This window comes from Mesoplodon densirostris, chromosome 4 (genome assembly GCF_025265405.1).
Source record: "Mesoplodon densirostris isolate mMesDen1 chromosome 4, mMesDen1 primary haplotype, whole genome shotgun sequence".
NCBI classification, from domain to species: Eukaryota; Metazoa; Chordata; class Mammalia; order Artiodactyla; family Ziphiidae; genus Mesoplodon; species Mesoplodon densirostris.
In genome coordinates, this window is record NC_082664.1 from 159,827,403 (window position 1) to 159,849,473 (window position 22,071).

Sequence of the window (22,071 nt, forward strand, 5' to 3'; positions counted from 1 at the left end):
GATAACCAGAGTAGGAGTCTAGTAAACATTGCACATGGATGACACGAACTCTCCCCACTTTCCTCTTGCCTGTGAATTTCATGGCTAAATCAGAATGAATGAATTTGTAAATCTCAAGTTACAAGCTATGTTTATTATGAAGAATTCTCATAAGAACCTATTCAGGCCTTCCCCTACCCACTACCCTTTACACTCGCCCAGGTGTGAACAGAATAAAATGGGTTAGTGGTTACTTGTCTGCGGCCGAGTGGATGCCAGCGCTACGCCAGGCAACGTGCAGTTTCAGTCTTGAGAAGTCTGGAGTCTGCTCCTTGAGTCAACACGTATGTCACGGATCAGCAGTTGGTGCCCAGGTGAAGAGCCATAACTTAGAGTGGAATTAAGTTTTCAAATCTTTCACAGTGCGGAGAACCATCTTCAAGTAAATAACTACAGGAAGGAAGGACCTAACTTCAAGAGTGGCTGTGAGAGACGACAGGGGAGAGTCCAAAGGGCATTGTCATTAGTGAAGCAGAGCTGGTTTCTGCTACACATGCAAAGTCGGTGAGGCGCTCAAAGGGCTCAGCCTTTACTGTTGAGTGTTTCTTTTCTTTTCCAAGTTGAAAAGGAACCCAAGAAGTGTCGCTTGAACCAGTTCACAGAGAGAAGGCAAATCCCTTCGTGTGTCTGGAGAGGTGAGTTCAGGATATCAGCTTCTCCATCCCTGGATTCATGAAGGAAAAGTTCTGGAACATGTTCTGGTCCATGCTGTTGATCAGCGCTCTGTCTGCAAATGACAGCCGGGGCTTTTCATTCAAGAATTCTTTGTCGAAATTGCTACAGTCGTACGGTGATTTCTTGACCAGAGTTTAAGGGGTGGGGAGAAAAAGAGAGGAAAATCAGCCACTGAATTCATGATTCATTCAAGATAAGGGCTTTTGTCATCTAGGCTATAATCTGTGTATGAAAATGTTGGCGTCTGCCAATAAACGAAAGTAATACTGATAGATGATTGTATAGGGCCTTTGTTGAATATCTCTAAGATTCTGACTCATCAGCGTATCAGTAGTGTAATTAAATTCGTATACAGGAATTCCATGATGTGTACATTCAAATAACTCTCCATGAAGCAGGACTGGCAACCTTTGAAAAGGTGGTAAGCCCCAATTTGACCTCTGTCCTTTTAGTCTACAGGGGACAGTGAGGGGGGAGTGGTAGGTTGGGGTGGGGGCAGAGGGGGCGGAGGATTGGAGAAGTTTTGCAGATTATATATCCTGGTTATCAATATCCTTCACTCCCATTGGTTCCCCTACCTACATTAATTTTATTCTTTTATTTTTTTATTTTTTATTTTTTGCGGGTACGCGGGCCTCTCACTGTTGCGGCCCCTCCTGTTGCAGAGCACAGGCTCCGGACGCGCAGGCTCAGCGGCCATGGCTCACGGGCCCAGCCGCTCCGCGGCATGCGGGATCTTCCCGGACCGGGGCACGAACCCGTGTCCCCTGTCATCGGCAGGCGGACTCTCAACCACTGCGCCACCAGGGAAGCCCCTATTCTTTTATTTTTATTTTTAAAATTTTTACTGGAGTATAATTGATTTACAATGTTGTGTTAGTTTCAGGTGTACAGCAAAGTGAATCAGTCATACATATACATGTATTCCACTCTGTTTTTGATTCCTAATAAGGACCTACTGTATGGCACACAGAACTCTACTCATACTCTGTAATGGCCTATATGGGAAAAGAATCCCACATTAATTTTATTATTAAACATCTGGGCCTGTCTTTCAGAGACAACACAGATTGGGGTGAGCTCCCTTCTGGTCACCTGGTCCACTGGTGCCCATGACAGAAAAAGAGACCTATTTATAAATACTGTTCAGTATGGTGTACACTTCAGCTTTCTAAGATTAAAAGCAACCATAATCAAATGTCACCCTTATGTGAGCGTGACTAAGATCCAGGCCCATCCCACCCTCAAGGGGGCCCCTGAGCTGCTGAGGCCAATGGTTTGTGATCTCTGCCTACAAATAGCCACTCAGACCATGGGTCAGGGAAATTCCTTCCTACGGGAGGAATTGGGAATTGTCCCATAGGGAAAGCATAGCTGAAACATCTGATTTTTATGTGGAAAATATTGAGTCCATTGTATCTACCATGGAAGCTGAGACATGAATGACATTGTTCTGATGAGCTGGAAGAAGGCAAAAATTCATCATACCATAAATAAATTATTAACCCATGTAGTAGAAATGGTGCTGTTACAAATAATAAGAGTGCTAGAGGCCAGCCGGTAGGACCCTTGGAACATCTCCAGAGCTTAGGACAAATGTTGACCACAAGTAACTCTTCCTGCCCTGGGGGCACAGTGCTGCTTCTGATTACCCACTGGCACGACTAATAACAGAAGATACTTTCTGGAGTGAACGCTCTGCTTTGAAATCCACAAGCCTGTGCCACCTCCATGCGAAGATGGTTCATGTCTGCCCAGGTCATTGCTACCTTATTCCCAGAATCACCAGGAATGGGTAAAGCTGGCAAATCCACCACTTTGCTGTACTCCTTAAAAAATTATTATTTACTCTTTAAGTTGTGGTAAAATGTACATAACATAAAAATGACCATCTAACCATTTTAAGTGTACAGTTTAGGGGCATGAAGCACATTCACGTATTGGGCCATCCATCTCCAGAACTTTTTTCATTTCATCTTTGCTTCATTTTATGGTGACCCAGGAAGTTCTGCCTTTTCTCGGGGAGGTTGGTGACTCTTGCTGGTGGGTATATACATGGGAATTTAGAGACCAGTCTTTTTCTAAGTATCAGTTTACTTCTTAAATGAAAAAACACCTACCAATTACCATTAGGGTCTGTAGTTATATGAACAGATGACAAATGTCAGAGAAACTTTCATAAATATCACAGAAAACATGGATCCAAAACTCCTGTCAAAGGATGCAGGGTTTATGCTCAGGTTTGGGTCATGCGGACTGTGACCCTGAAGCCTGGACACACCCTGTGCAAAGCTCCACATGGCATCTGAGGGTCATCCCCACATGTACATGTTCAGTCTAAGGCATGTACACGTGGTGATCCATTCTTCACACAAATACATTTGATCACACAGGTTAAATTCTGCCAGTGAGTAACATCCCCTCCCCGCCAGCCCGACAGACTGATTAAAGAAGGCTTGCTTCCAAGAACTGCAGAGGGTGGGTGGGAAGTCGAGGCCCCGGCAGCCTGGGTGTGATGTGAGGACTGTGCTGGCAGGACCACAGGGCCCCGGAGGCTCCTTACCACTTTAGGCCTGAACGGAGGGTCAATCTGCTTCCTTTCCAGCTCTTCCCAATTGATCTCCCGAAACAAGGGGTGCTGGCGGATGTCTCCCCTTACCCCCAGGCGCTTTTCAGGTTCTCTTACGAAGAGCTGAAAGGGAGCAGAAGGGGAGCAGTTACTTCTCAAGGGATGAACCAGGCCCCTGGGAGTCAGGTGCACTTCTTAGCGTGGGAGCCAGGACCGCATGCACTTGACTCCACTAAGAGAAGGGCCCGGCTTTTGCCACCTGATTTCCGAACCTTCTTTTTCTACCAACCACCATAAACTATCGAGTCAAGTCAAACCAGCGGCAACAAGTCTACTGAATATTCCAGAGTCTGGGCTTTGCTCTAGAAGTGCAATGTTTTGAGTTATCTAGACCTAGATTGAAATCAGCTTTGCCCTGTGTTGTTATTCATGGGACCTGGCAAGTTACAGAGTCAGTTCCCTCATCAGTAAGGTGAGGGAAGTATCCTCCTCACAGGGCTGTTTTGTGGGTTAAAACAACAATATACACATACATGTGCGCGCACACACACACAGGTGTGTGCTAATTCCTGGTCTGTAGAACCCAACAGCAGAAAGTAAGTGACCAATGTGTTTGTTGTTTGGTTTACTGTCCATCGATCAAGTTTGATTTCTTCCAAAGCTGCTTTCTTAGGATTACAGTCTTGCTCTAAAGAAAAGCTCACTTCAGGTGTGACATAAACTAGCCCCTGACAATCAGCTTTGTATTTTGTAAGGCATCTGAGTATCCGGAATCACTCTTCATTCCTGCAAACCTGCTGGACACTAATACTTTATTCAAATCATCTTTAATCATCTCTGACCCATTACATATGTATTTCCTCTTTGTGCTCTCCCCTCTCCTATTACTTTCTCCCATGAGGTCAAAATGAACATTGGCCAGGACAGGAAAGAAACCTGGAAACTCTTCAAACTTAAATAAAACATGTCAAGGGCTTTAAGGACGTAGAAGAGTCCTAGGATAGTCTCGGGTCCTGGGGGTCTGGAGTAGTGACCTCTTCTCTTACAACAGCTAGATGTTTATGTATCAAATATTACAGGGTATCATACGGTCAAATAACTGCTTATTACAGGGTATCATACAGAGACTCTTGAGTCTTGAAAACAGAATCCAAGTCATGTGCAGTGATTTTCCATGAAGTTCTGGCAGGACTGGACCTCCGTTTGCATCTACATTGCATGAACCTCGTGCTTATACCTCTTATAAGAAGAGTCAGTCTTATGTGTAGTCAAAATCTTCAAAAGCTCTAGTCTATAATCACTAACTAACTAACTACCATGCTGTAGCAAAGTGGAGATTTTTTTTCTTTCTTTTTTTTAATTAGGAGACTCCTCTTAAAGCCCAAGTGAGACCTCATGCAACCACCTAGTATATCCAAGTGGTAAATTGTTGGAATGGCCCCAGCTTCCTCTCTCCTTTTTCATATGGAGGCCACTGAGGCCCCTCTATGGAAACTTAAGGTTCCAAAGCACCCCATTAGAAAATCACTGCATAGTGGATATAACATGAGACTGTCATTCAAGAGGCTTACGACCGACGTGGCCTGGGGCAAGTTTTCTGAGTCTCAGTTCTGTCACCTGTAAAATGAAGGGTCAGACAAGGTGGTCCTTATGTCCCGTGAGTCCTAACATCCCCTGAACCCCTAGGCCTGCCTTCCAGGCTCCCTGCAATGCTGACACTCGTCCTCTGATTTCACTGTGACCTTCTCGTCCATCCGGACACGTCTGCTCATTGAATACGCATCTGCCTTTCCTACCTCTGCCCCTCACCAATGACATCTCCGTCTTGCCAGGGTTTCCCTCTCCCCACATCCACTCCCATTTCTTCCTCTTCCTCTTTAAATCCTGACTCACCTGTCAGGATTCAGCTTACACCCCCTCTTCTCTGTGAAGCTTTCTTTGATTGCCTCCACCCACGGTGAGCTCTCTCTCCTCGTCAAGTCATATTCACATGGTTGGTTACATCACCCATCCCACCCAGTGTCCCTTGAGAGTCAGGTCTTGTGCTAGAGGCCTCATCAAAACCATCTTGACTTTAAAGGCAGATTCTAAAAGCAGAAAGCTTTTAGAAACCAAGGCTCAGCGTAGCTAAGTAACTTGCTCAAGACCACGCATCTAGCCAGCAGTAGAGCCTAAATGATGAGCAACCCCTTCCTACTTCTGGTTTTGGATGGTCTCTCCTCTGTGGTCCATAGAACACCTCCCTTCTACTAAAGGAAATTAGCACGGTGTGTGTGTGTGTGTGTATTTAAAGACTGTCTTTCCTGCTGTAGTGTAACCTCTGGAAGGCAGATATCATTTATGTTTCTGTTTCTTACAGAATCCAGCCCAGTGCCATGTACAAAGCAGACACTCAATAAATGTTTGTTGAATACATGAGTAAGCTGTCTTTCCACTTTCTTTCCAGATTATGTGGCTTAAAGTCTCTGTCTTCTGTTAGTCTCTTGGTTTCAGCATATAGAACAGCCTAGAGAAAAGTTCACAGTAAAGCACACTTTCCTATAGACTCAGACACCAGCAAGAGTCAAGAGAGGGAAAAGCAGATTGATGCTTTCAGGAGAAGAGGGAATAAGTGACTTGCCCCCCATCCCTTGCCTTGAAATGATCCTGACAAATGATCGACTTCCACTTCTTAAGGACATTTTGATGAAGCAAGGTTAGAGAGAAGGTGTGAGTGCCCCATGAACAAGCCGAAACCCAGCCTCGGGTTGTTATAATTAAATGCTTCAGGGAATCAGGTTAGAAGTGTGCACATGCTAGGTTTCCTGTTAGTTTTCCCCAGTAACATGTGGCATTTGTTCCAAGAGGATCATGACAAAGAGCCTCCTGAACCTGGTATATGTACCTGTGAAATTAAAAAAAAATTTTTTTAAGATAAAATGTATAATGAGTAGATAGTATGATCTCCAGCCTTGAGACTCAAAATCCTTTCCCGTTTTGCACAGACGAGTGAATTATCTTCTCTGCCCTGCAGCCAATCACCCCCCACCCTGGTCCTGAAGATGCCTGTTGACCTTATGGGAGGTCATCGTCTCTGCCACCGGGAGGCTGCACTGAAGGAATAAATGTTCATGAAAGAAAGACTTGATTTTTCTCCATAAAAGCTGTCAGAAGTGTGGTTTACACTTACAGGAAAAAGCACATCTCTGACATAAATGGCCAGGATGCAGCTGGAATTTGTTTAAATTTATTCGGCTATCTGGGCAAGAAAGCAGTGCTGGGCTGCTGGGGATGGACCCCCGCTTCCTCCGGGCTCAGCGCCTGCCACTGGAATCTCCCTCCCTCTTTAGTCCCTCTTCAGATGGCTCTTTCTACAAAAGGGAGAGGTATTTCTGTTTGCAATCATTCGTTTTCCGTCATTTTCCAAACAAATGGACAGGATATCCTGGATGAATAAATGAGGAAGAAAGGGGCGTGTCTTTGACAATAGTCAACTGGACAGCAGTGTCCCAGCTGTAATTCTTAAAAAAATTTTTTTTTTAATTTTATACAATTTTTAAAGGTTACTTTCCATTTACAGTTATTACAAAATATTGGCCATATTCCCTGTGCTGTACAATACATCCTTGAGTCTATCTTACACCAACAGTTTGTGTCTCCCACTCCCTCACCCCGTCCCCACTGGTAACCAGTAGTTTGTTCTTTATATCTGTGACTCTGCTTTTTTGTTATATTCAATAGTTTTTTTGTAATTTTAAGATTCCACATATAAGTGATATCATACAGTATTTGTCTTTCTCTGTCTGACTTACTTCACTTAGCATAATGCCCTCCAAGTCCATCCATGTTGTTGCAAATGGCAAAATTTCATTCTTTTGCATGGCTGAATAGTATTCCATTGTGCATGTGCGTGTGTATATATATATAAAATATATATATATATAATCTTGTTTGTCATTCATCTGTTGATGGACACTTAGGTTGCTTCCATGTCTTGGCTATTATAAATAGTGCTGCTATGAACCCTGGGGTGCATGTATCTTCTTGAATTTGTGTTTTTGTTTTTTTTCGGATATATACCCAGGAGTGGAACTGCTGGGTCATATGGTAGTTCTAGTTTTCGTTTTTTGAGAAACCTCCATATTGTTTTCCACAGTGGCTGCACCCATTTACATTCCCACCGACAGTATACTAGAGCTCCTTTTCCTCCACATGTTCGCCAACATTTGTTATTTGTGTTCTTTTTGATGATGGCCATTCTGACAGGTGTGAGGCGATATCTCACTGTGGTTTTGATCTGCAGTTCCTTGATTAGTTTGATTTTGTGCTTCCTTGATTAGCACATTCTTTGAATGTGCTTGTTGGCCATCCTCATTTCCTCTTTGGAAAATGTCTTCTGCCCATTTTTTTAATCGGGTTGGTTCTTTTTTTTTGGTTTTGTTTAATTGTTTTTGATGTTAAGTTGTATGAGCTGTTTATACATGCTGGATATTAATCTCTCATTGGTCATACAATTTGCAAATATCTCCCCCCATTCGGTAGGCTGTCGTTTCGTTTTGTCGACTGTTTCCTTTCCAGCTGTAATTCTGGATGGAGCACAGCCTCTTGTGATGTGCGTGTGTTCAACGCACTACGTGCATCCATGCCCTTTGAGGGCTAAAGAGGTTGAAGTCTGTTACTGACACCACTGCTGTTACAGAGGCCGCTGAATACTCTTTGCTTAGCGTTTCCAGAGGACCCGTTACTTCTGGCTTTCAGAACATTATGTAAAATTCCCTAGAGGAGATTTCTCTAGAAATGATAGATCACCTTTGATTTTTGCAGAAAAGGGAGCTCAGGGCTGTGGGGGCCGTTGGATTAAAGTCAGAGCACAAGAGGCACAGGGGCAACTAGAAGCCAGTCTCACAACCAGCACATTGCCGGGTGGCCACAACTTTTTATCAGCCCAGGTCCTGGAAAACGGACAGCTGTCTTCTTCATGGACAAGAACAGAGAATTTTTATTAACTCACAGGAGAAAGAATAAGCCCAGACTCTTCCACGTGGGTTTAAAACCTCTTTCACCAGCGAGTCCTTTTTCTTCACCGTCTTTATCTTTAACTGTCTTGGTCTCTGCTCTAGTCACCAAATTCACTTTCTACTCTCACAGCAAATCTTCCTGCCACTTAAACTGCAGCTGACTCTCTCTCTCTCTCTTTTTTTTTGTATTTGCTGGAATTTAGCCTTAGATTTAGTTTTCTTTTTCAACTTTTTATTTTGAAATAATTATAGTGTCTCAGTCTGCTTGGGCTGAGACTGGGAGGCTTAAAGAGCACACATTTATTTCTCATGGTTCTGGGGGTGAGAAGTCCAAGATCTAGGTGCTGACATGGTCAGTTTCTGGTGAGATGTCTCTCCCTGGCTTGTAGATGGCCGTCTTCTTGCTGAGTGCTCACATGGCCTTTTCTTTTTTATTTATTTATTTTTATGTTTATTTATTTACTTATTTGTTTTCTTATTAGTCATACTTTTTTTGTGTGTGTGTGGTACGCGGGCCTCTCACTGTCGTGGCCTCTCCCGTTGTGAAGCACAGGCTCCGGATGCGCAGGCTCAGCGGCCGTGGCTCACGGGCCCAGCCACTCCGCGGCATGTGGGATCTTCCCGGACCAGGGCACGAACTCGTGTCCCCTGCATCGGCAGGCGGACTCTCAACCATTGCGCCACCAGGGAAGCCCTAGTCATACATTTTATACACATCAGTGTGTACATGTCAATCCCAGTCTCCCAATTCATCACACCTCCCCCCCGCAACTTTCCCCCCTTGGTGTCCATACGTTTGTTTTTGTTCTCTACATCTGTGTCTCTATTTCTGCTCTGCAAACCAGTTCATCTGTACCATTTTCTAGGTTCCACACATATGTGTTAAAATACGACATTTGTTTTTCTCTTTCTGACTTACTGCACTCTGTATGACAGTCTCTAGATCCACCCACATCTCTACAAATGACCCAATTTCATTCCTTTTTATGGCTGAGTAATATTTCATTGTGTATACGTACCACATCTTCTTTATCCATTTGTCTGTCGATGGGCATTTAGGTTGCTTCCATGAACTGGCTATTGTAAATAGTGCTGCAATGAACACTGGGATGCATGTGTCTTTTTGAATTATGGTTTTCTCAGGGTATATGCCCAGTAGTGGGATTGCTGGGTCATATGGTAGTTCTATTTGTAGTTCTTTAAGGAACCTCCATACTGCTCTCCATAGTGACTGTATCAACTTACATTCCCACCAACAGTGCAAGAGGGTTCCCTTTTCTCCACACCCTCTCCAGCGTTTGTTGTATGTAGATTTTCTGATGATACCCATTCTAACTGGTATGAGGTGATACCTCATTGTAGTTTTGATTTTCATTTCTCTAATAATTAGTGATGTTGAGCAGCTTCTCATGTGCCTCTTGGCCATCTGTATGTCTTCTTTGGAGAAATGTCTATTTAGGTCTTCTGACCATTTTTGGATTGGGTTGTTTGTTTCTTTAATGTTGAGCTGCATGAGCTGTTTATATATTTTGGAGATTAATCCTTTGTCCGATGATTCGTTTGCGTAATATTTTCTCCCATTCTGAGGGTTGTCTTTTTGTCTTGTTTATGGTTTCCTTTGCTGTGCAAAAGCTTTGAAGTTTCATTAGGTCCCATTAGTTTATTTTTGTTTTTATTTCCATTTCTCTAGGAGGTGGATCAAAAAATATCTTGCTGTGATTTATGTCAAAGAGTATTCTTCCTATGTTTTCCTCTAAGAGTTTTATAGTGCCTGGTCTTACATTTAGGTATCTAATCCATTTTGAGTTTATTTTTGTGTATGGTGTTAGGAATGTTCTAATTTCATTCTCTTACATGTAGCTGTCCAGTTTTCCCAGCACCACTTATTGAAGAGACTGTCTTTTCTCCACTGTATATCCTTGCCTCCTTTGTCATAGATTAGTTGACCATTAGTTGACCATGGGTTTATCTCTGGGCTTTCTATCCTGTTCCATTGATCTATGTTTCTCTTTTTGTGCCAGTACTATATTGTCTTGATTACTGTTGCTTTGTAGTATAGTCTGAAGTCAGGGAGTCTAATTCCTCCAGCTCCATTTTTTTTCACTCAAGACTGCTTTGGCTCTTCGGGGTATTTTGTGTCTCCATACAAATTTTAAGATTTTGTGTTCGAGTTCTGTAAAAAAAAATGCCATTGGTAATTTGATAGGGATGGCATTCAATCTGTAGATTGCTTTGGGTAGTATAGTCATTTTCACAGTATTGATTCTTCCAATCCAAGAACATGGTATATCTCTCCATCTGCTGGTATCATGTTTAATTTCTTTCATCAGTGTCTTATAGTTTTCTGCATACAGGTCTTTTGTCTCCCTAGGTAGGTTTATTCCTAGGTATTTTATTCTTTTTGTTGCAGTGGTAAATGGGAGTGTTTCCTCAATTTCTCTTTCAGATTTTTCATCATTAGTTTAGAGGAATGCAAGAGATTTCTGTGCATTAATTTTGTATCCTGCAACTTTACCAAATTCACTGATTACTTCTAGTAGTCTTCTGGTAGCATCTTTAGGATTATCTATGTATAGTATCATGTCATCTGCAAACAGTGACAGTTTTACTTCTTCTTTCCCAATTTGTATTCCTTTTATTTATTTTTCGTCTCTGACTGCCATGGCTAGGACTTCCAAAACTATGCTGAATAACAGTGGTAAGAGTGGACATCCTTGTCTTGTTCCTGATCTTAAAGGAAATGCTTTCAGTTTTTCACCACTGAGAATGATGTTTGCTGTGGGTTTGTCATATATGGCCTTTATTATGTTGAGGTAGGTTCCCTCTATGCCCACTTTCTGGAGAGTTTTTATCATACATCGGTGTTGAATTTTGTTGAAAGCTTTTTTTGCATCTATTGAGATGATCATATAGTTTTTATTCTTCAATTTGTTAATAGGGTGTATCACATTGATAGATTTGCATATATTGAAGAATCCTTGCATCTCTGGGATAAATCCCACTTGATCATGGTGTATGATCTGTTTAATGTGTTGTTGGATTCTGTTTGCTAGTATTTTGTTGAGGATTTTTGCATCTATATTCATCAGTGATACTGGTCTGTAATTTTCTTTTTTTGTAGTATCTTTGTCTGGTTTTGGTGTCAGGGTGGTGGTGGCCTCATAGAATGAGTTTGGAGTGTTCCTTCCTCTGCAATTTTTTGGAAGACTTTGAGAAGGATGGGTGCTAGCTCTTCTCTAAATGTTTGATAGCATTCACCTGTGAAGCCATCTGGTCCTGGACTTTTGTTTTTTGGAAGATTTTTAATCACAGTTTCAATTTCATTACTTGTGATTGGTCTGTTCATATTTTCTATTTCTTCCTGGTTCAGTCTTGGAAGTTTATACCTTTCTAAGGATTTGTCCATTTCTTTCAGGTTGTCCATTTTATTGGCATAGAGTTGCCTGACGTAGTCTCTTAGGATGCTTTGTATTTCTGCGGTGTCTGTTGTAACTTCTCCTTTTTCATTTCTAGTTTTATTGATTTGAGTCCTCTCCCTCTTTTTCTTGCTGAGTCTGGCTAATGGTTTATAAATTTTGTTTATCTTCTCAAAGAACCAGCTTTTAGTTTTATTGATCTCTGCTATTGTTTTCTTTGTTTCTGTTTCATTTATTTCTGCTCTGATCTTTATGATTTCTTTCCTTCTGCTAACTTTGGGTTTTGTTTGTTCTTCTTTCTCTAGTTCCTTTGGGTGTAACGTTAGATTGTTTGTTTGAGATTTTTCTTGTTTCTTGAGGTAGGCTTGTATAGCTATAAAGTTCCCTCTTAGAACTGCTTTTTCTGCATCCCATAGGTTTTGGATCATCGTGTTTTCATTGTCATTTGTCTCTAGGTATTTTTCGATTTCCATTTTGATTTCTTCAGTGATCTCTTGGTTATTTAGTAACGTATAGTTCAGCCTCCATGTGTTTGTGTTTTTTACGTTTTTTTCCCCTGTAATTGATTTCTAATCTCATAGCATTGTGGTCAGAAAAGATGCTTGATATGATTTCAATTTTGTTAAATTTACTGAGGCTTGATTTGTGACCCAAGATGTGATCTATCCTGGAGAATGTTCCGTGCGCACTTGAGAAGAAAGTGTAATCTGCTGTTTTTGGATGGAATGTCCTATAAATATCAATTAAATCTATCTGGTCTATGGTGTCATTTAAAGCTTGTGTTTCCTTATTAATTTTCTGTTTGTATGATCTGTCCATTGGTGTAAGTGAGGTGTTAAAGTCCCCCACTATTATTGTGTTACTGTCTATTTCCTCTTTTAGAGCTGTAGCAGTTGCCTTATGTATTGAGGTGTTCCTATGTTGGGTGCATATATATTTATAATTGTTATATCTTCCTCTTGGAATGATCACTTGATAATTATGTGGTGTCCTTCCTCATCTCTTGTAACATTATTTATTTTAAAATCTAGTTTATCTGATATCAGTATTGCTACTCCAGCTTTCTTTTGATTTCCATTTGCATGGAATATCTTTTTCCATCCCCTCACTTTCAGTCTGTATGTGTCCCTAGGTCTGAAGTGGGTCTCTAGTAGACAGCATATATATGGGTCTTGTTTTTGTATCCATTCAGTGAGCCTGTGTCTTTTGGTTGGAGCATTTAATCCATGCACGTTTAAGGTAATTATCGATATGTATGTTCCTATTATCATTTTCTTAATTATTGTAGGTTTCTTTTTGTAGGTCCTTTTCTTCTCTTGTGTTTCCCACTTAGAGAAGTTCCTTTAGCACTTGTTGTAGAGCTAGTTTGGTGGTGCTGAATTCTCTTAGCTTTTGCTTGTCTGTAAAGCTTTTGATTCCTCCATTGAATCTGAATGAGATCCTTGCTGGGTAGAGTAATCTTGGTTATAGGTTCTTCCCTTTTATCACTTTAAGTATATCATTCCACTCCCTTCTGGCTTGTAGAGCTTCTGCTGCAAAATCAACTGTTAACCTTATGGGAGTTCCCTTGTATGTTATTTGTCGTTTTTCCCTTGCTGTTTTCAATAATTTTTCTGTCTTTAATTTTTGCCAATTTGATTACTATGTGTCTCGGCGTGTTTCTCCTTGGGTTTATCCGGTGTGGGATTCTCTGCACTTCCTGGACTTGGGTGGCTATTTCCTTTCCCATGTTAGGGAAATTTTCGACTATAATCTCTTCAAATATTTTCTCAGGTCCTTTCTTTCTCTCTTCTCCTTCTGGGACCCCTGTAATGCAAATGCTATTGCGTTTAATGTTGTCCCAGAGGTCTCTTAGGCCGTCTTCATTTCTTTTCATTCTTTTTTCTTTATTCTGTTCTGCAGCAGTGAATTTCACCATTCTGTCTTCCAGGTCATGTATCCATTCTTCTGCATCAGTTATTCTGCTATTGATTCCTTCTAGTGTGTCTTTCATTTCAGTTATTGTATTGTTCATCTCTGTTTGTTTGTTCTTTAATTCTTCTAGATCTTTGTTAACCATTTCTTGCATCTTCTTGATCTTTGCCTCCATTCTTTTTCTGAGGTCCTGGATCATCTTCACTATCATTATTCTGAATTCTTTTTCTGGAAGATTGCCTATCTCCATTTCATTTAGTTGTTTTTCTGGGGTTTTATCTTGTTCCTTCATCTGGTACATAGCCCTCTTCCTTTTCATCTTGTCTATCTTTCTGTGAATGTGGTTTTTATTCCACGGGCTGCAGGATTGTAGTTCTTCTTGCTTCTGCTGTCCGCCCTCTCATGGATGACGCTATCTAAGAGGCTTGTGGAAGCTTCCTGATTGGAGGGACTGGTGGTGGGTAGAGCTGGCTTTTGCTCTGGTGGGCAGAGGTTAGTAAAAACCTTTTCTTGGTGCATGTGTTTGGAGGGAGAGATCTTTCTCTCTCCCTCTTTTTATAAGGGCATTAATCCCATCATGGGGGCCCCACCCTCTTGACCTCATCTACACCTAATTACTGCGAAAAGGCCTCACCTCCTATAACCATCACATTGGGGGTTAGAAGACTTCAACATATGATCTTCTGGGGGGACACAAACATTCAGACCATACATATAGATTCACAGGAAGTTGAAAAGATAGTACAAAGATGCCCTGTGTACCTTTTACCTAGTTTCCCCTAATGCTTCGATCATATATGGTGATAGCACAATATCAAAACCAGTACATGTCTTGTTCTATGTCATTTTATCACATGTGTAGGCCTAGGTAACCACCAGGACAAAAAGGATACAGAAAAGTCTTATCACCACAAAGATCTCCCTTGGGGTTCCCCTTTACAGTCATTCCCCTGCCTCCATGATCCCTAACCCCCGGCAACCACTGATCTGCTTTCCATCTCCACAGTGTTGTCCTTTCAAGAGTGTTAATACATACACTGACTCATACAGTATGTGACCTTTTGAGATTGGCCTGTTTTTTTTTCTTCACTCTGCTTAATGCCCTTGTGATCCAAGTTGCTGTATGAGTCAATAGTTCCATCCTTTTAACTGCTGCATAATATTCCACACACACGACTTTGCAACTTTTCTCCTCCAACTGGAAGTAATCCTTTCCTCCTCCCCAGTCTTCCTCTCCTTTGGAAACTACCACTCCCAGCGTCTTTCCGTGGACTTATTTCCATTACCTTCACCTGGTCCCAGTTAAGCCTTCACCACATCCTTGCCAGGTGTTCTCCCTTTGCTGAGCTGGGAGGAGCTGGGTTTGGGAGGCACAGCTGTTCAGCATTACGGTAACGGTAGATTGCAATGGCGGCTCCAGGGCCTCCAGACTCTCCAAGCTTTTTCCTCGTTTCCTTTTACCAGTGAGTTTTGATGGCCCAGGCCTTCTGAGTGCAGCCTTCATGCCACGGATTGAGCAGATGCCAGAGCTTTCACACCAGAAAGCAGCCGTATGCAAGCCAGGAGGACTCTCACCAGAAACCCACCCTGCTGGGCCTGGATCTTGGACTTCCAGCCTCCAGAACTGTGAGTAAACAAATTTCTGTTGTCCAAGCCGCCCAGTCTATGATATTTTGTTATGGCAGCTAGAGCCAACTAACATACCTCAATTAAGTCCTTCCAAGAGCTGGTTAAAAGAAACATAGCAACTGTAACAATGCCTGAAGTTGCCCTTATGGAAAGCAAAATTGTTTTACATTCCAATCCTGCTAACTTATTTTCTCTTGTCCTCTCTTTTTTTTTTAATTGGTTAATTACGAAATTAGCTTTCATTTTATAGATGTTTTGTCCAGTCATTAAGAGTGAATTTAATTGGCCGTTTGTGGAGTTTTCTAAGTTTACTGCTTGTTCGGATCAATTGGAAAGTGAAAGCTGAGGGGTACTGGCTCAGATTTTTAAATACCATCAGCCTTGGGCTGGGTCTCCTCCTGGGGCTTTGTCAGCACTTCAGATTCAAGATCTTGATTCTTTAGGGAGAAGTCCACAGTTGCTGCAACATTTCAGATAACCCTAGACAAGCTGATAGCTGTATGAGAGAGGTAGAAGTGTATTATGCTCTTTAAATTTAATCTTGAGTTCTTCATGAGAAAAAAGACAGGCTGGGTAATCTTATAAGTTTGGATTTAAAATTCATTGATAGTGTCTGATGTTGAAAGATCTTATCCTAGCCCCCTTTTCATTTTAAGAAGAGCAAGGCTAAAAATTATTTCCCTAAATGACTTTTTTTTTTAGCCAGCTGATATGAGTTGCCACAAATCAAAACCCTGTTTTGTTCAAAACACCTGTATTCTTGGTCCACTTTAGATTTTCTGGGCCTTGGTAACACTTGTAGGTCTTTTTGATCCACATAGTTGTTGGGACAGCTCAATAAATGTAGGTGCTTACTGTGATATGTAATTAGCATGAGTTTTTTTTTTTTTTTTACAACTTGTTACAATCACACTGTAGATGGCATTTTGCACCTTCAAAAAAGGTAAAGTGGGACTTAAAGTGTAAATCTTTAATGATGGCTTTCGGCTTCCTCTGTCTCTGTGTTGGTTTGCCCTGGGAGCTCCTGGTTTATGGCTAGTGATTCTTGGAGTCTGGTTTACATCTGTAGCTCTGGGTGCCAATTCTTAATTGATCCTGGGTTATCACGGGCGGTGTGTGACTCCCGCTTTGTTGGTAAATTCTGGAGATTGCTGCTAAGATGGTAACAGTCAAGGATTCAGGATGGAAAATACATCAGTGTTTCCCATGGATGCAGGTAGGGAACACGGCAGGAGAGCTGGTCTGCGTCCATTTGAAGGACTGCCTGTGAGATTGCCCACTCGGCAGGCAATGAGTCTCGTTGGGGTGGAGTGTTGCTGGCTTAGAGTTTGGTACAGAAGCTGGGCTGCGGAATGGATTGAGCAGCCTGTACGTCAAAAGCTTCAGCTAAAAATGTTCCCAGTTATAGGTACTTCCAGAATACCTGCTAGAATCCCATACAAAGCCTTGGCTTTATTTTATTTTATTATTATTTTTTTGGCCATGCTGAGCAGCTTCCAGGATCATAGTTCCCTGACCAGGGATTGAACCTGGGCCACGACAGTGAAAAGTGCTGAGTCCTAACCACTGGACCACCAGGGAAGTCCCAAAGCCTTGGCTTTAAAACCCACCAGTTTCAAAGAGCAGGAAGCCCCTCAGCCGTATAAGAGCAGTCCTTTCTCCTTATAATCCCTCCAGCCTCTCTGTGTGTTTGGTCTGAAAAAGAAACCCAAGAGCTGGAGAGGAAGAGAACATACATGTGGTAGACACACTATGACCATACTCCCTTCTCCAAAGGCAAATGGCTGCCAGCCATGAACTTGGCCAGAGGAAAGGGAGCGGGAGTCTTTTGAGTTAGATTGATGTGATGACTTATATCTTGGACTGAACAGCTTTAATTTCTCAGCTGAGACAGTGTTTCATGACTTAGGAGTGACAAGAAGTTTGTCTTTTACCCAAGAGTGAGCAGAAAGTTACACATCCTATCCAAGTCTTCATCCAGGGGCAGGGGAAGATTTTTAATGACAAGTTTCAGGTGTGCAGCACTAAAATCACTACAGAGTAATCACCACCAAAGTCTAGTTACCATCCATCACCATAGCGTTGACCCCCTTCACCCATTCTTTGCCCAATCTTCCCAAACCCCTAGTCGTCTGGGAACCACTAATCTGTTCTCTGTATCTATGAGCTTGTTTTTATTTTACTGTGTTTGTTTCCTGTTTTTTTCTTTAGATTCCACATGAGTGAAATCACATGGTATTTGTCTCTGTCTGACTTATTTCACTAACTTTAACACCCTCTAGGCCATCCATGATGTTGTAAATGGCAAGATTTCATTTTTATGGCTGAGTAATATTCCATTGTGTATATATACTACATTTTCATCTATCCATCCATAGATAAACACTTAGGTGGTTTCCATATCTTGGCTATTGTAAATAATGCTGCAATGAACACAGGGGTACATATATCTTTTCCAACTAGTGTTTTCATGTTCTCCGAATAAATACCCAGAAGTGGAGTACCGTATGAGTGTATGGTAGTTCTATTCTTAACTTTCTGAGGAATCTCCATACTGTTTTCCATAGTGGCTCTACTGATTTACATTCCCACCAACAGTGCAGGAGGGTTCCCTTTTCTCCACCTTCTCGTCAGCACTTATTATCTCTTGTCTTCTTGATAAGAGCCATTCTCACAGGTGTGAGGTGATAGCTCATTGTGGTTTTGATTTGCATTTCCCTGATGAGTGATGTTGAGCACATTTTCATGTGCCTATTAGCCATCTGTATGTCTTTGAGAATTGTTTATTCAGATCCTCTTTTGTCCATTTTAAAATTGGGTTGTTTTTATTGTTGAGTTGTATGAGTTCTTTATATATTTTGGAATATTAATCCCTTATCAGATATATGATTTGCAAGTATCTTGTCCCATACAAAGTTTTCATTTTGATGATTTCGTTTGCTGTGCAGAGGCTTTTTAGTTTGACGTAGTCCCCTATGTTTATTTTTGCTTTTGTTTCCTTTGCTTGTGGAGTCAGATCCCCGAAGACACTGCTAAGACTGATGCTGATGAAGTTACGGTCTATGTTTTCTTCTAGGAATTTTACAGTTCCAGGTGGACTGAATAGGTTGAATAGGGACTATGGGAAACAATTTTTTTTTTACAACTTTATTGGAGTATAATTGCTTCACAATGGTGTATTAGTTTCTGCTTTATAACAAAGTGAATCAGTTATACATCTGTTCCCATATCCCTTCCCTCTTGCATCTCCCTCCCTCCCACCCTCCCTATCCCACCCCTCCAGTGGGTCACAAAGCACCGAGCTGAGCTCCCTGTGCTATGCAGCTGCTTCCCATTAGCTATCTACCTTTTTAAGCCCAAAGTTGTTTGTTCAACAGACCAATTACATCTCAAAGCAAGGCCATTCAAGAGTCATGGAACTGGTTTCTGGGCATTTCTTTTGTAAATTATGCACGTGAGGGTCTATCTTACACTTGTTTTGATTTCTAATGTTCATCCTATTGGTGCCTTAGTTAAAGCAAATGGTGAGCATCTTCTTTAAGTCTTGTTTGACACAATTACTGTTTACAATGTATAAATCAGAATTTAGAAATGAATGGGAGCACTGATCAGAAAACCTAATACTAATCATATGAAGGTCTCCTTGACTTCACTTCTTACCTTCACTAAAAGGTCCTTAGCCTCCTTCTCGAGCCATCGTGGGTAAAAGGGGTTGTCCATGCGGATGGAGTGGAAGAGTTCCTCTTCATCTTGCCCATGGAAAGGTGACTGACCTATTAGCATCTCATAGAGAAGGACGCCAAAGGACCACCAGTCCACAGAATGGTTGTACTTCTGACCCAGCAGGATCTGTGTGACCAAAAGGCAGAGACATAATGAATCAAAACGAGGTTGACTTGAAAACCCTGCAGGTACTTTTCAAGGCTACTCAGGACATAACTGATGAAGACAGTGCATGGTTTTAGCAAAGATTACACTGAAAACTGTAGCTTTTGTGAAGTTAATGATTGCATAGAAATGAGTGGGCAGTACCAAAGCTAAGCAACGTTTTTGAATTTCAACATCTCTCTTCCCCCCTCTGGCCTTAAGCAAAACAACTAAATTGTACCATCAGCTCTTCATTTTCCTATCTGTGATGGGAGCCCATGGGTGGTAGATTCAGACCTAAGAGAGCTGATGTGTATCTAAGCCCTTCAGTGCCTCTGAGGTGAATATCTAAACCAAACCCATGTGTTTTATGGACTTCTATGGTCTTGAGTCTTTGCATAAAGTTCTGTAGCTAATCAAGCAGCCAAAGAGGTCGTCTGACCAAGTCCACCCCTTAAACCTAACTAGTCATGGTTACGAAGAGTCAAATTTTGTGATTATGCCAAGAGAGACTAGGATAACAATCTGATAGATATTTGTGAAAATAAAGATCAAGTTGCAAACAGAATTTTGCAGTCTGCCGCTGACTTCCAGTATAAAAATACTATCTACCGGCCTTAACTCAATATTTGAATACTGAGGTTAATTCTAAAGTAAAAAAAGTAAACTTAGCCTTAAGGAATAGTGTAAAAGTAGACCCAGGGAGAATGATAAAGAAAATAAAGATGCACACACAGCGCAATCTTAGTTCAGGTACATTTGCCTTAAGAGGGGCCCAGTTCACACGCAATTCCCAGGATGTGCCACAAGGGGGAGCCCAAGGCAACCAGAAGCTGCTTTGAGCATCGCATCTTGGTAAGCAATTTTGTTTGGTGGATTAATGGAAAGAAATTTGGAAGGACAGGAGACAGCTGAGGTGGAAATTAAGTCTTCCAAGGCTAGGGGATGTTAGTAAAGAATTTCAGTCTTAAGTTAGGAAAAAGAAGCAAAATGCCGATTCACACCCAGTTATACACTGTATGAACAGAATGTCTGCAAATGCCTGCTGATGTGTACTGGGTGTTTCCCATACTTTGTGTTTATTTATAAGAACCTCTGGGGTAGGTCCTGTTATCCCTATTTAACAAAGGACGGTGACTGGACCTCGGGAGGTTATGTGTCTTCTTTAAGGTTGCCTGGTTAGTGAGTTGAAAGCTACGTTCTGGACCCTGGTCTTTTGGGATTTTACTACATAATGTTCTTTTTCTATTATAATGTTTCCAGGATTTAAACTTCGATCTAATTCATGCTCAAATTAGTCTATATTTTAAAAGAAATTGGTGTAGAAACAATGGCTGGAGTGGCTCTTTTTCTATCTCAGCCCCTGGTGCCTTCTTTTTTTTTTTTTTTTTTTTTAATTAGTGTGATTGGATCATTGGAGGAAGGTGTGTATTCAGCAGGGGATGGCAATCCTAGAGACCCTCTTAGAATTCCACCTACTGCACTCACCAATGCCAAAATGAAAGCTTTGCTTATCTGCTGGTGCCTGACTTACATCCTCCCCTATGTGACAGAGAATGTCACAAGCCTGCATCTGACATTAATTAACTTATTTATTTTTGCTGTGTTGGGTCTTTGTTTCTGTGTGAGGGCTTTCTCTAGTTGTGGCAAGCAGGGGCCACTCTTCATCGTGGTGTGTGGGCCTCTCACTATTGCGGCCTCTCTTGTTGCAGAGCACAGGCTCCAGACGCGCAGGCTCAGTAGTTGTGGCTCACGGGCCTAGTTGCTCCGTGGCATGTGGGATCCTCCCAGACCAGGGCTCGAACCCGTGTCCCCTGCATTAGCAGGCAGATTCTCAACCACTGCGCCACCAGGGAAGCCCCCCGGTCCCTTCTTATGGCCATGCTGTCTTTTGTCCTGTTCTCTCCCCATCTTTACTCAAATAATTCAGATAATAATGATGTTACCACTTCACGTCAGAGCCCCTCTTTCTCTCTTAGAGCAAGAGAAAGCTACAATTCCATCCACCTCTTGGAGCTAGTGATTTGAGGTCTGTACATGGCTCACCACATGATGTGCACAGCGGGGAAAGCGTCCTTAGAAACCAAGTGACCACCAATGCCTCTATGGCTCTGGTTTCCAAGTGACTCCTGCTTTCTCCAGGGAGCTGCTTCTATGTACTGAAATTCCACCTGGACTTACTAAGTGGCTAGTAGATGTTGGAAAGGAGGGTGTCTCCCTATTTAACTATTTTCTATTCTTTGTCAAAATGAGTGTGGACCTCCAATTATACGTTAGACCCTCGGTCCTATAACTGTGACATAGGGAACCACAGAGTTTTGGGAAAGGTCTCAGGAGGTGTGGGCTGGTGAGGCTATTCCTTGGTTTGAGGGAGCACAGTCTGCTTTTTCATGCATCACTCCTGATGCTGCCCTGAATGCACTTATTTTTTGTGTTTCAGGCCCTCTGCCCATATCATTGAGGTCCCCGGGGAGAGGGCAATGGGTCAGTGAGTGAGATAAAGGAAAAACTTTACAATGGAGATGACATGTGAGTGGAGCTTTGGAAAATGGGTAGGATTTTGATGGAAAAGGGAGAGGCTAGAGACAAGAGGCCCCATCTCCAGCACATGTTCAGAGATGGGCATTTGGGGTGCATGTCTTGGTGTGGTCATTCACGGAACAGGTGATGGGTGCTCTGAGCTGTGGAGGAGGAGACTAGACACTAAGGTGGATAAATCATGATCCTTAGCTGTGAGAAATTCAGTTTACTGGCAAATTGGATTACACATGGGCTGTGGTAGCACAGAGGAGGAAACAACTGATTATTCCAAGAAGCCAGAGGCACCTTCAGGGAGAAGATGACTTTGGAGGTAGGAGTAAATCAGACCAAGGATTCTGAGGGCATGGCTAAGGGATATGAGAGAGAAGGAAATGGATGTCTCAGGACATATTAAGGACCTTCTCTTGGGGTTTTGGCTTGTACC

The 22,071-nt window shown here is 42.0% G+C and overlaps 1 protein-coding gene across 2 annotated transcripts in view; it reads right to left on the reverse strand.

The window, feature by feature from the left end:
* Positions 1 to 680: 680 nt before the first annotated feature.
* PRKCQ (protein kinase C theta) overlaps positions 681 to 22,071 on the reverse strand; it is a 105,312-nt gene continuing 83,921 nt past the window's right edge. Inside the window, exons 15-17 of one of the 2 annotated variants that reach the window (XM_060095409.1) lie at positions 18,900 to 19,088; positions 3,278 to 3,406; positions 681 to 836 (exon numbers count right to left, since the gene is read on the reverse strand). In XM_060095409.1, coding sequence (XP_059951392.1) covers positions 681 to 836; positions 3,278 to 3,406; positions 18,900 to 19,088 — 474 coding nt within the window. The remainder of the gene's footprint in view (positions 837 to 3,277; positions 3,407 to 18,899; positions 19,089 to 22,071) is intronic. The other variant, XM_060095410.1, reaches the window with a different exon arrangement.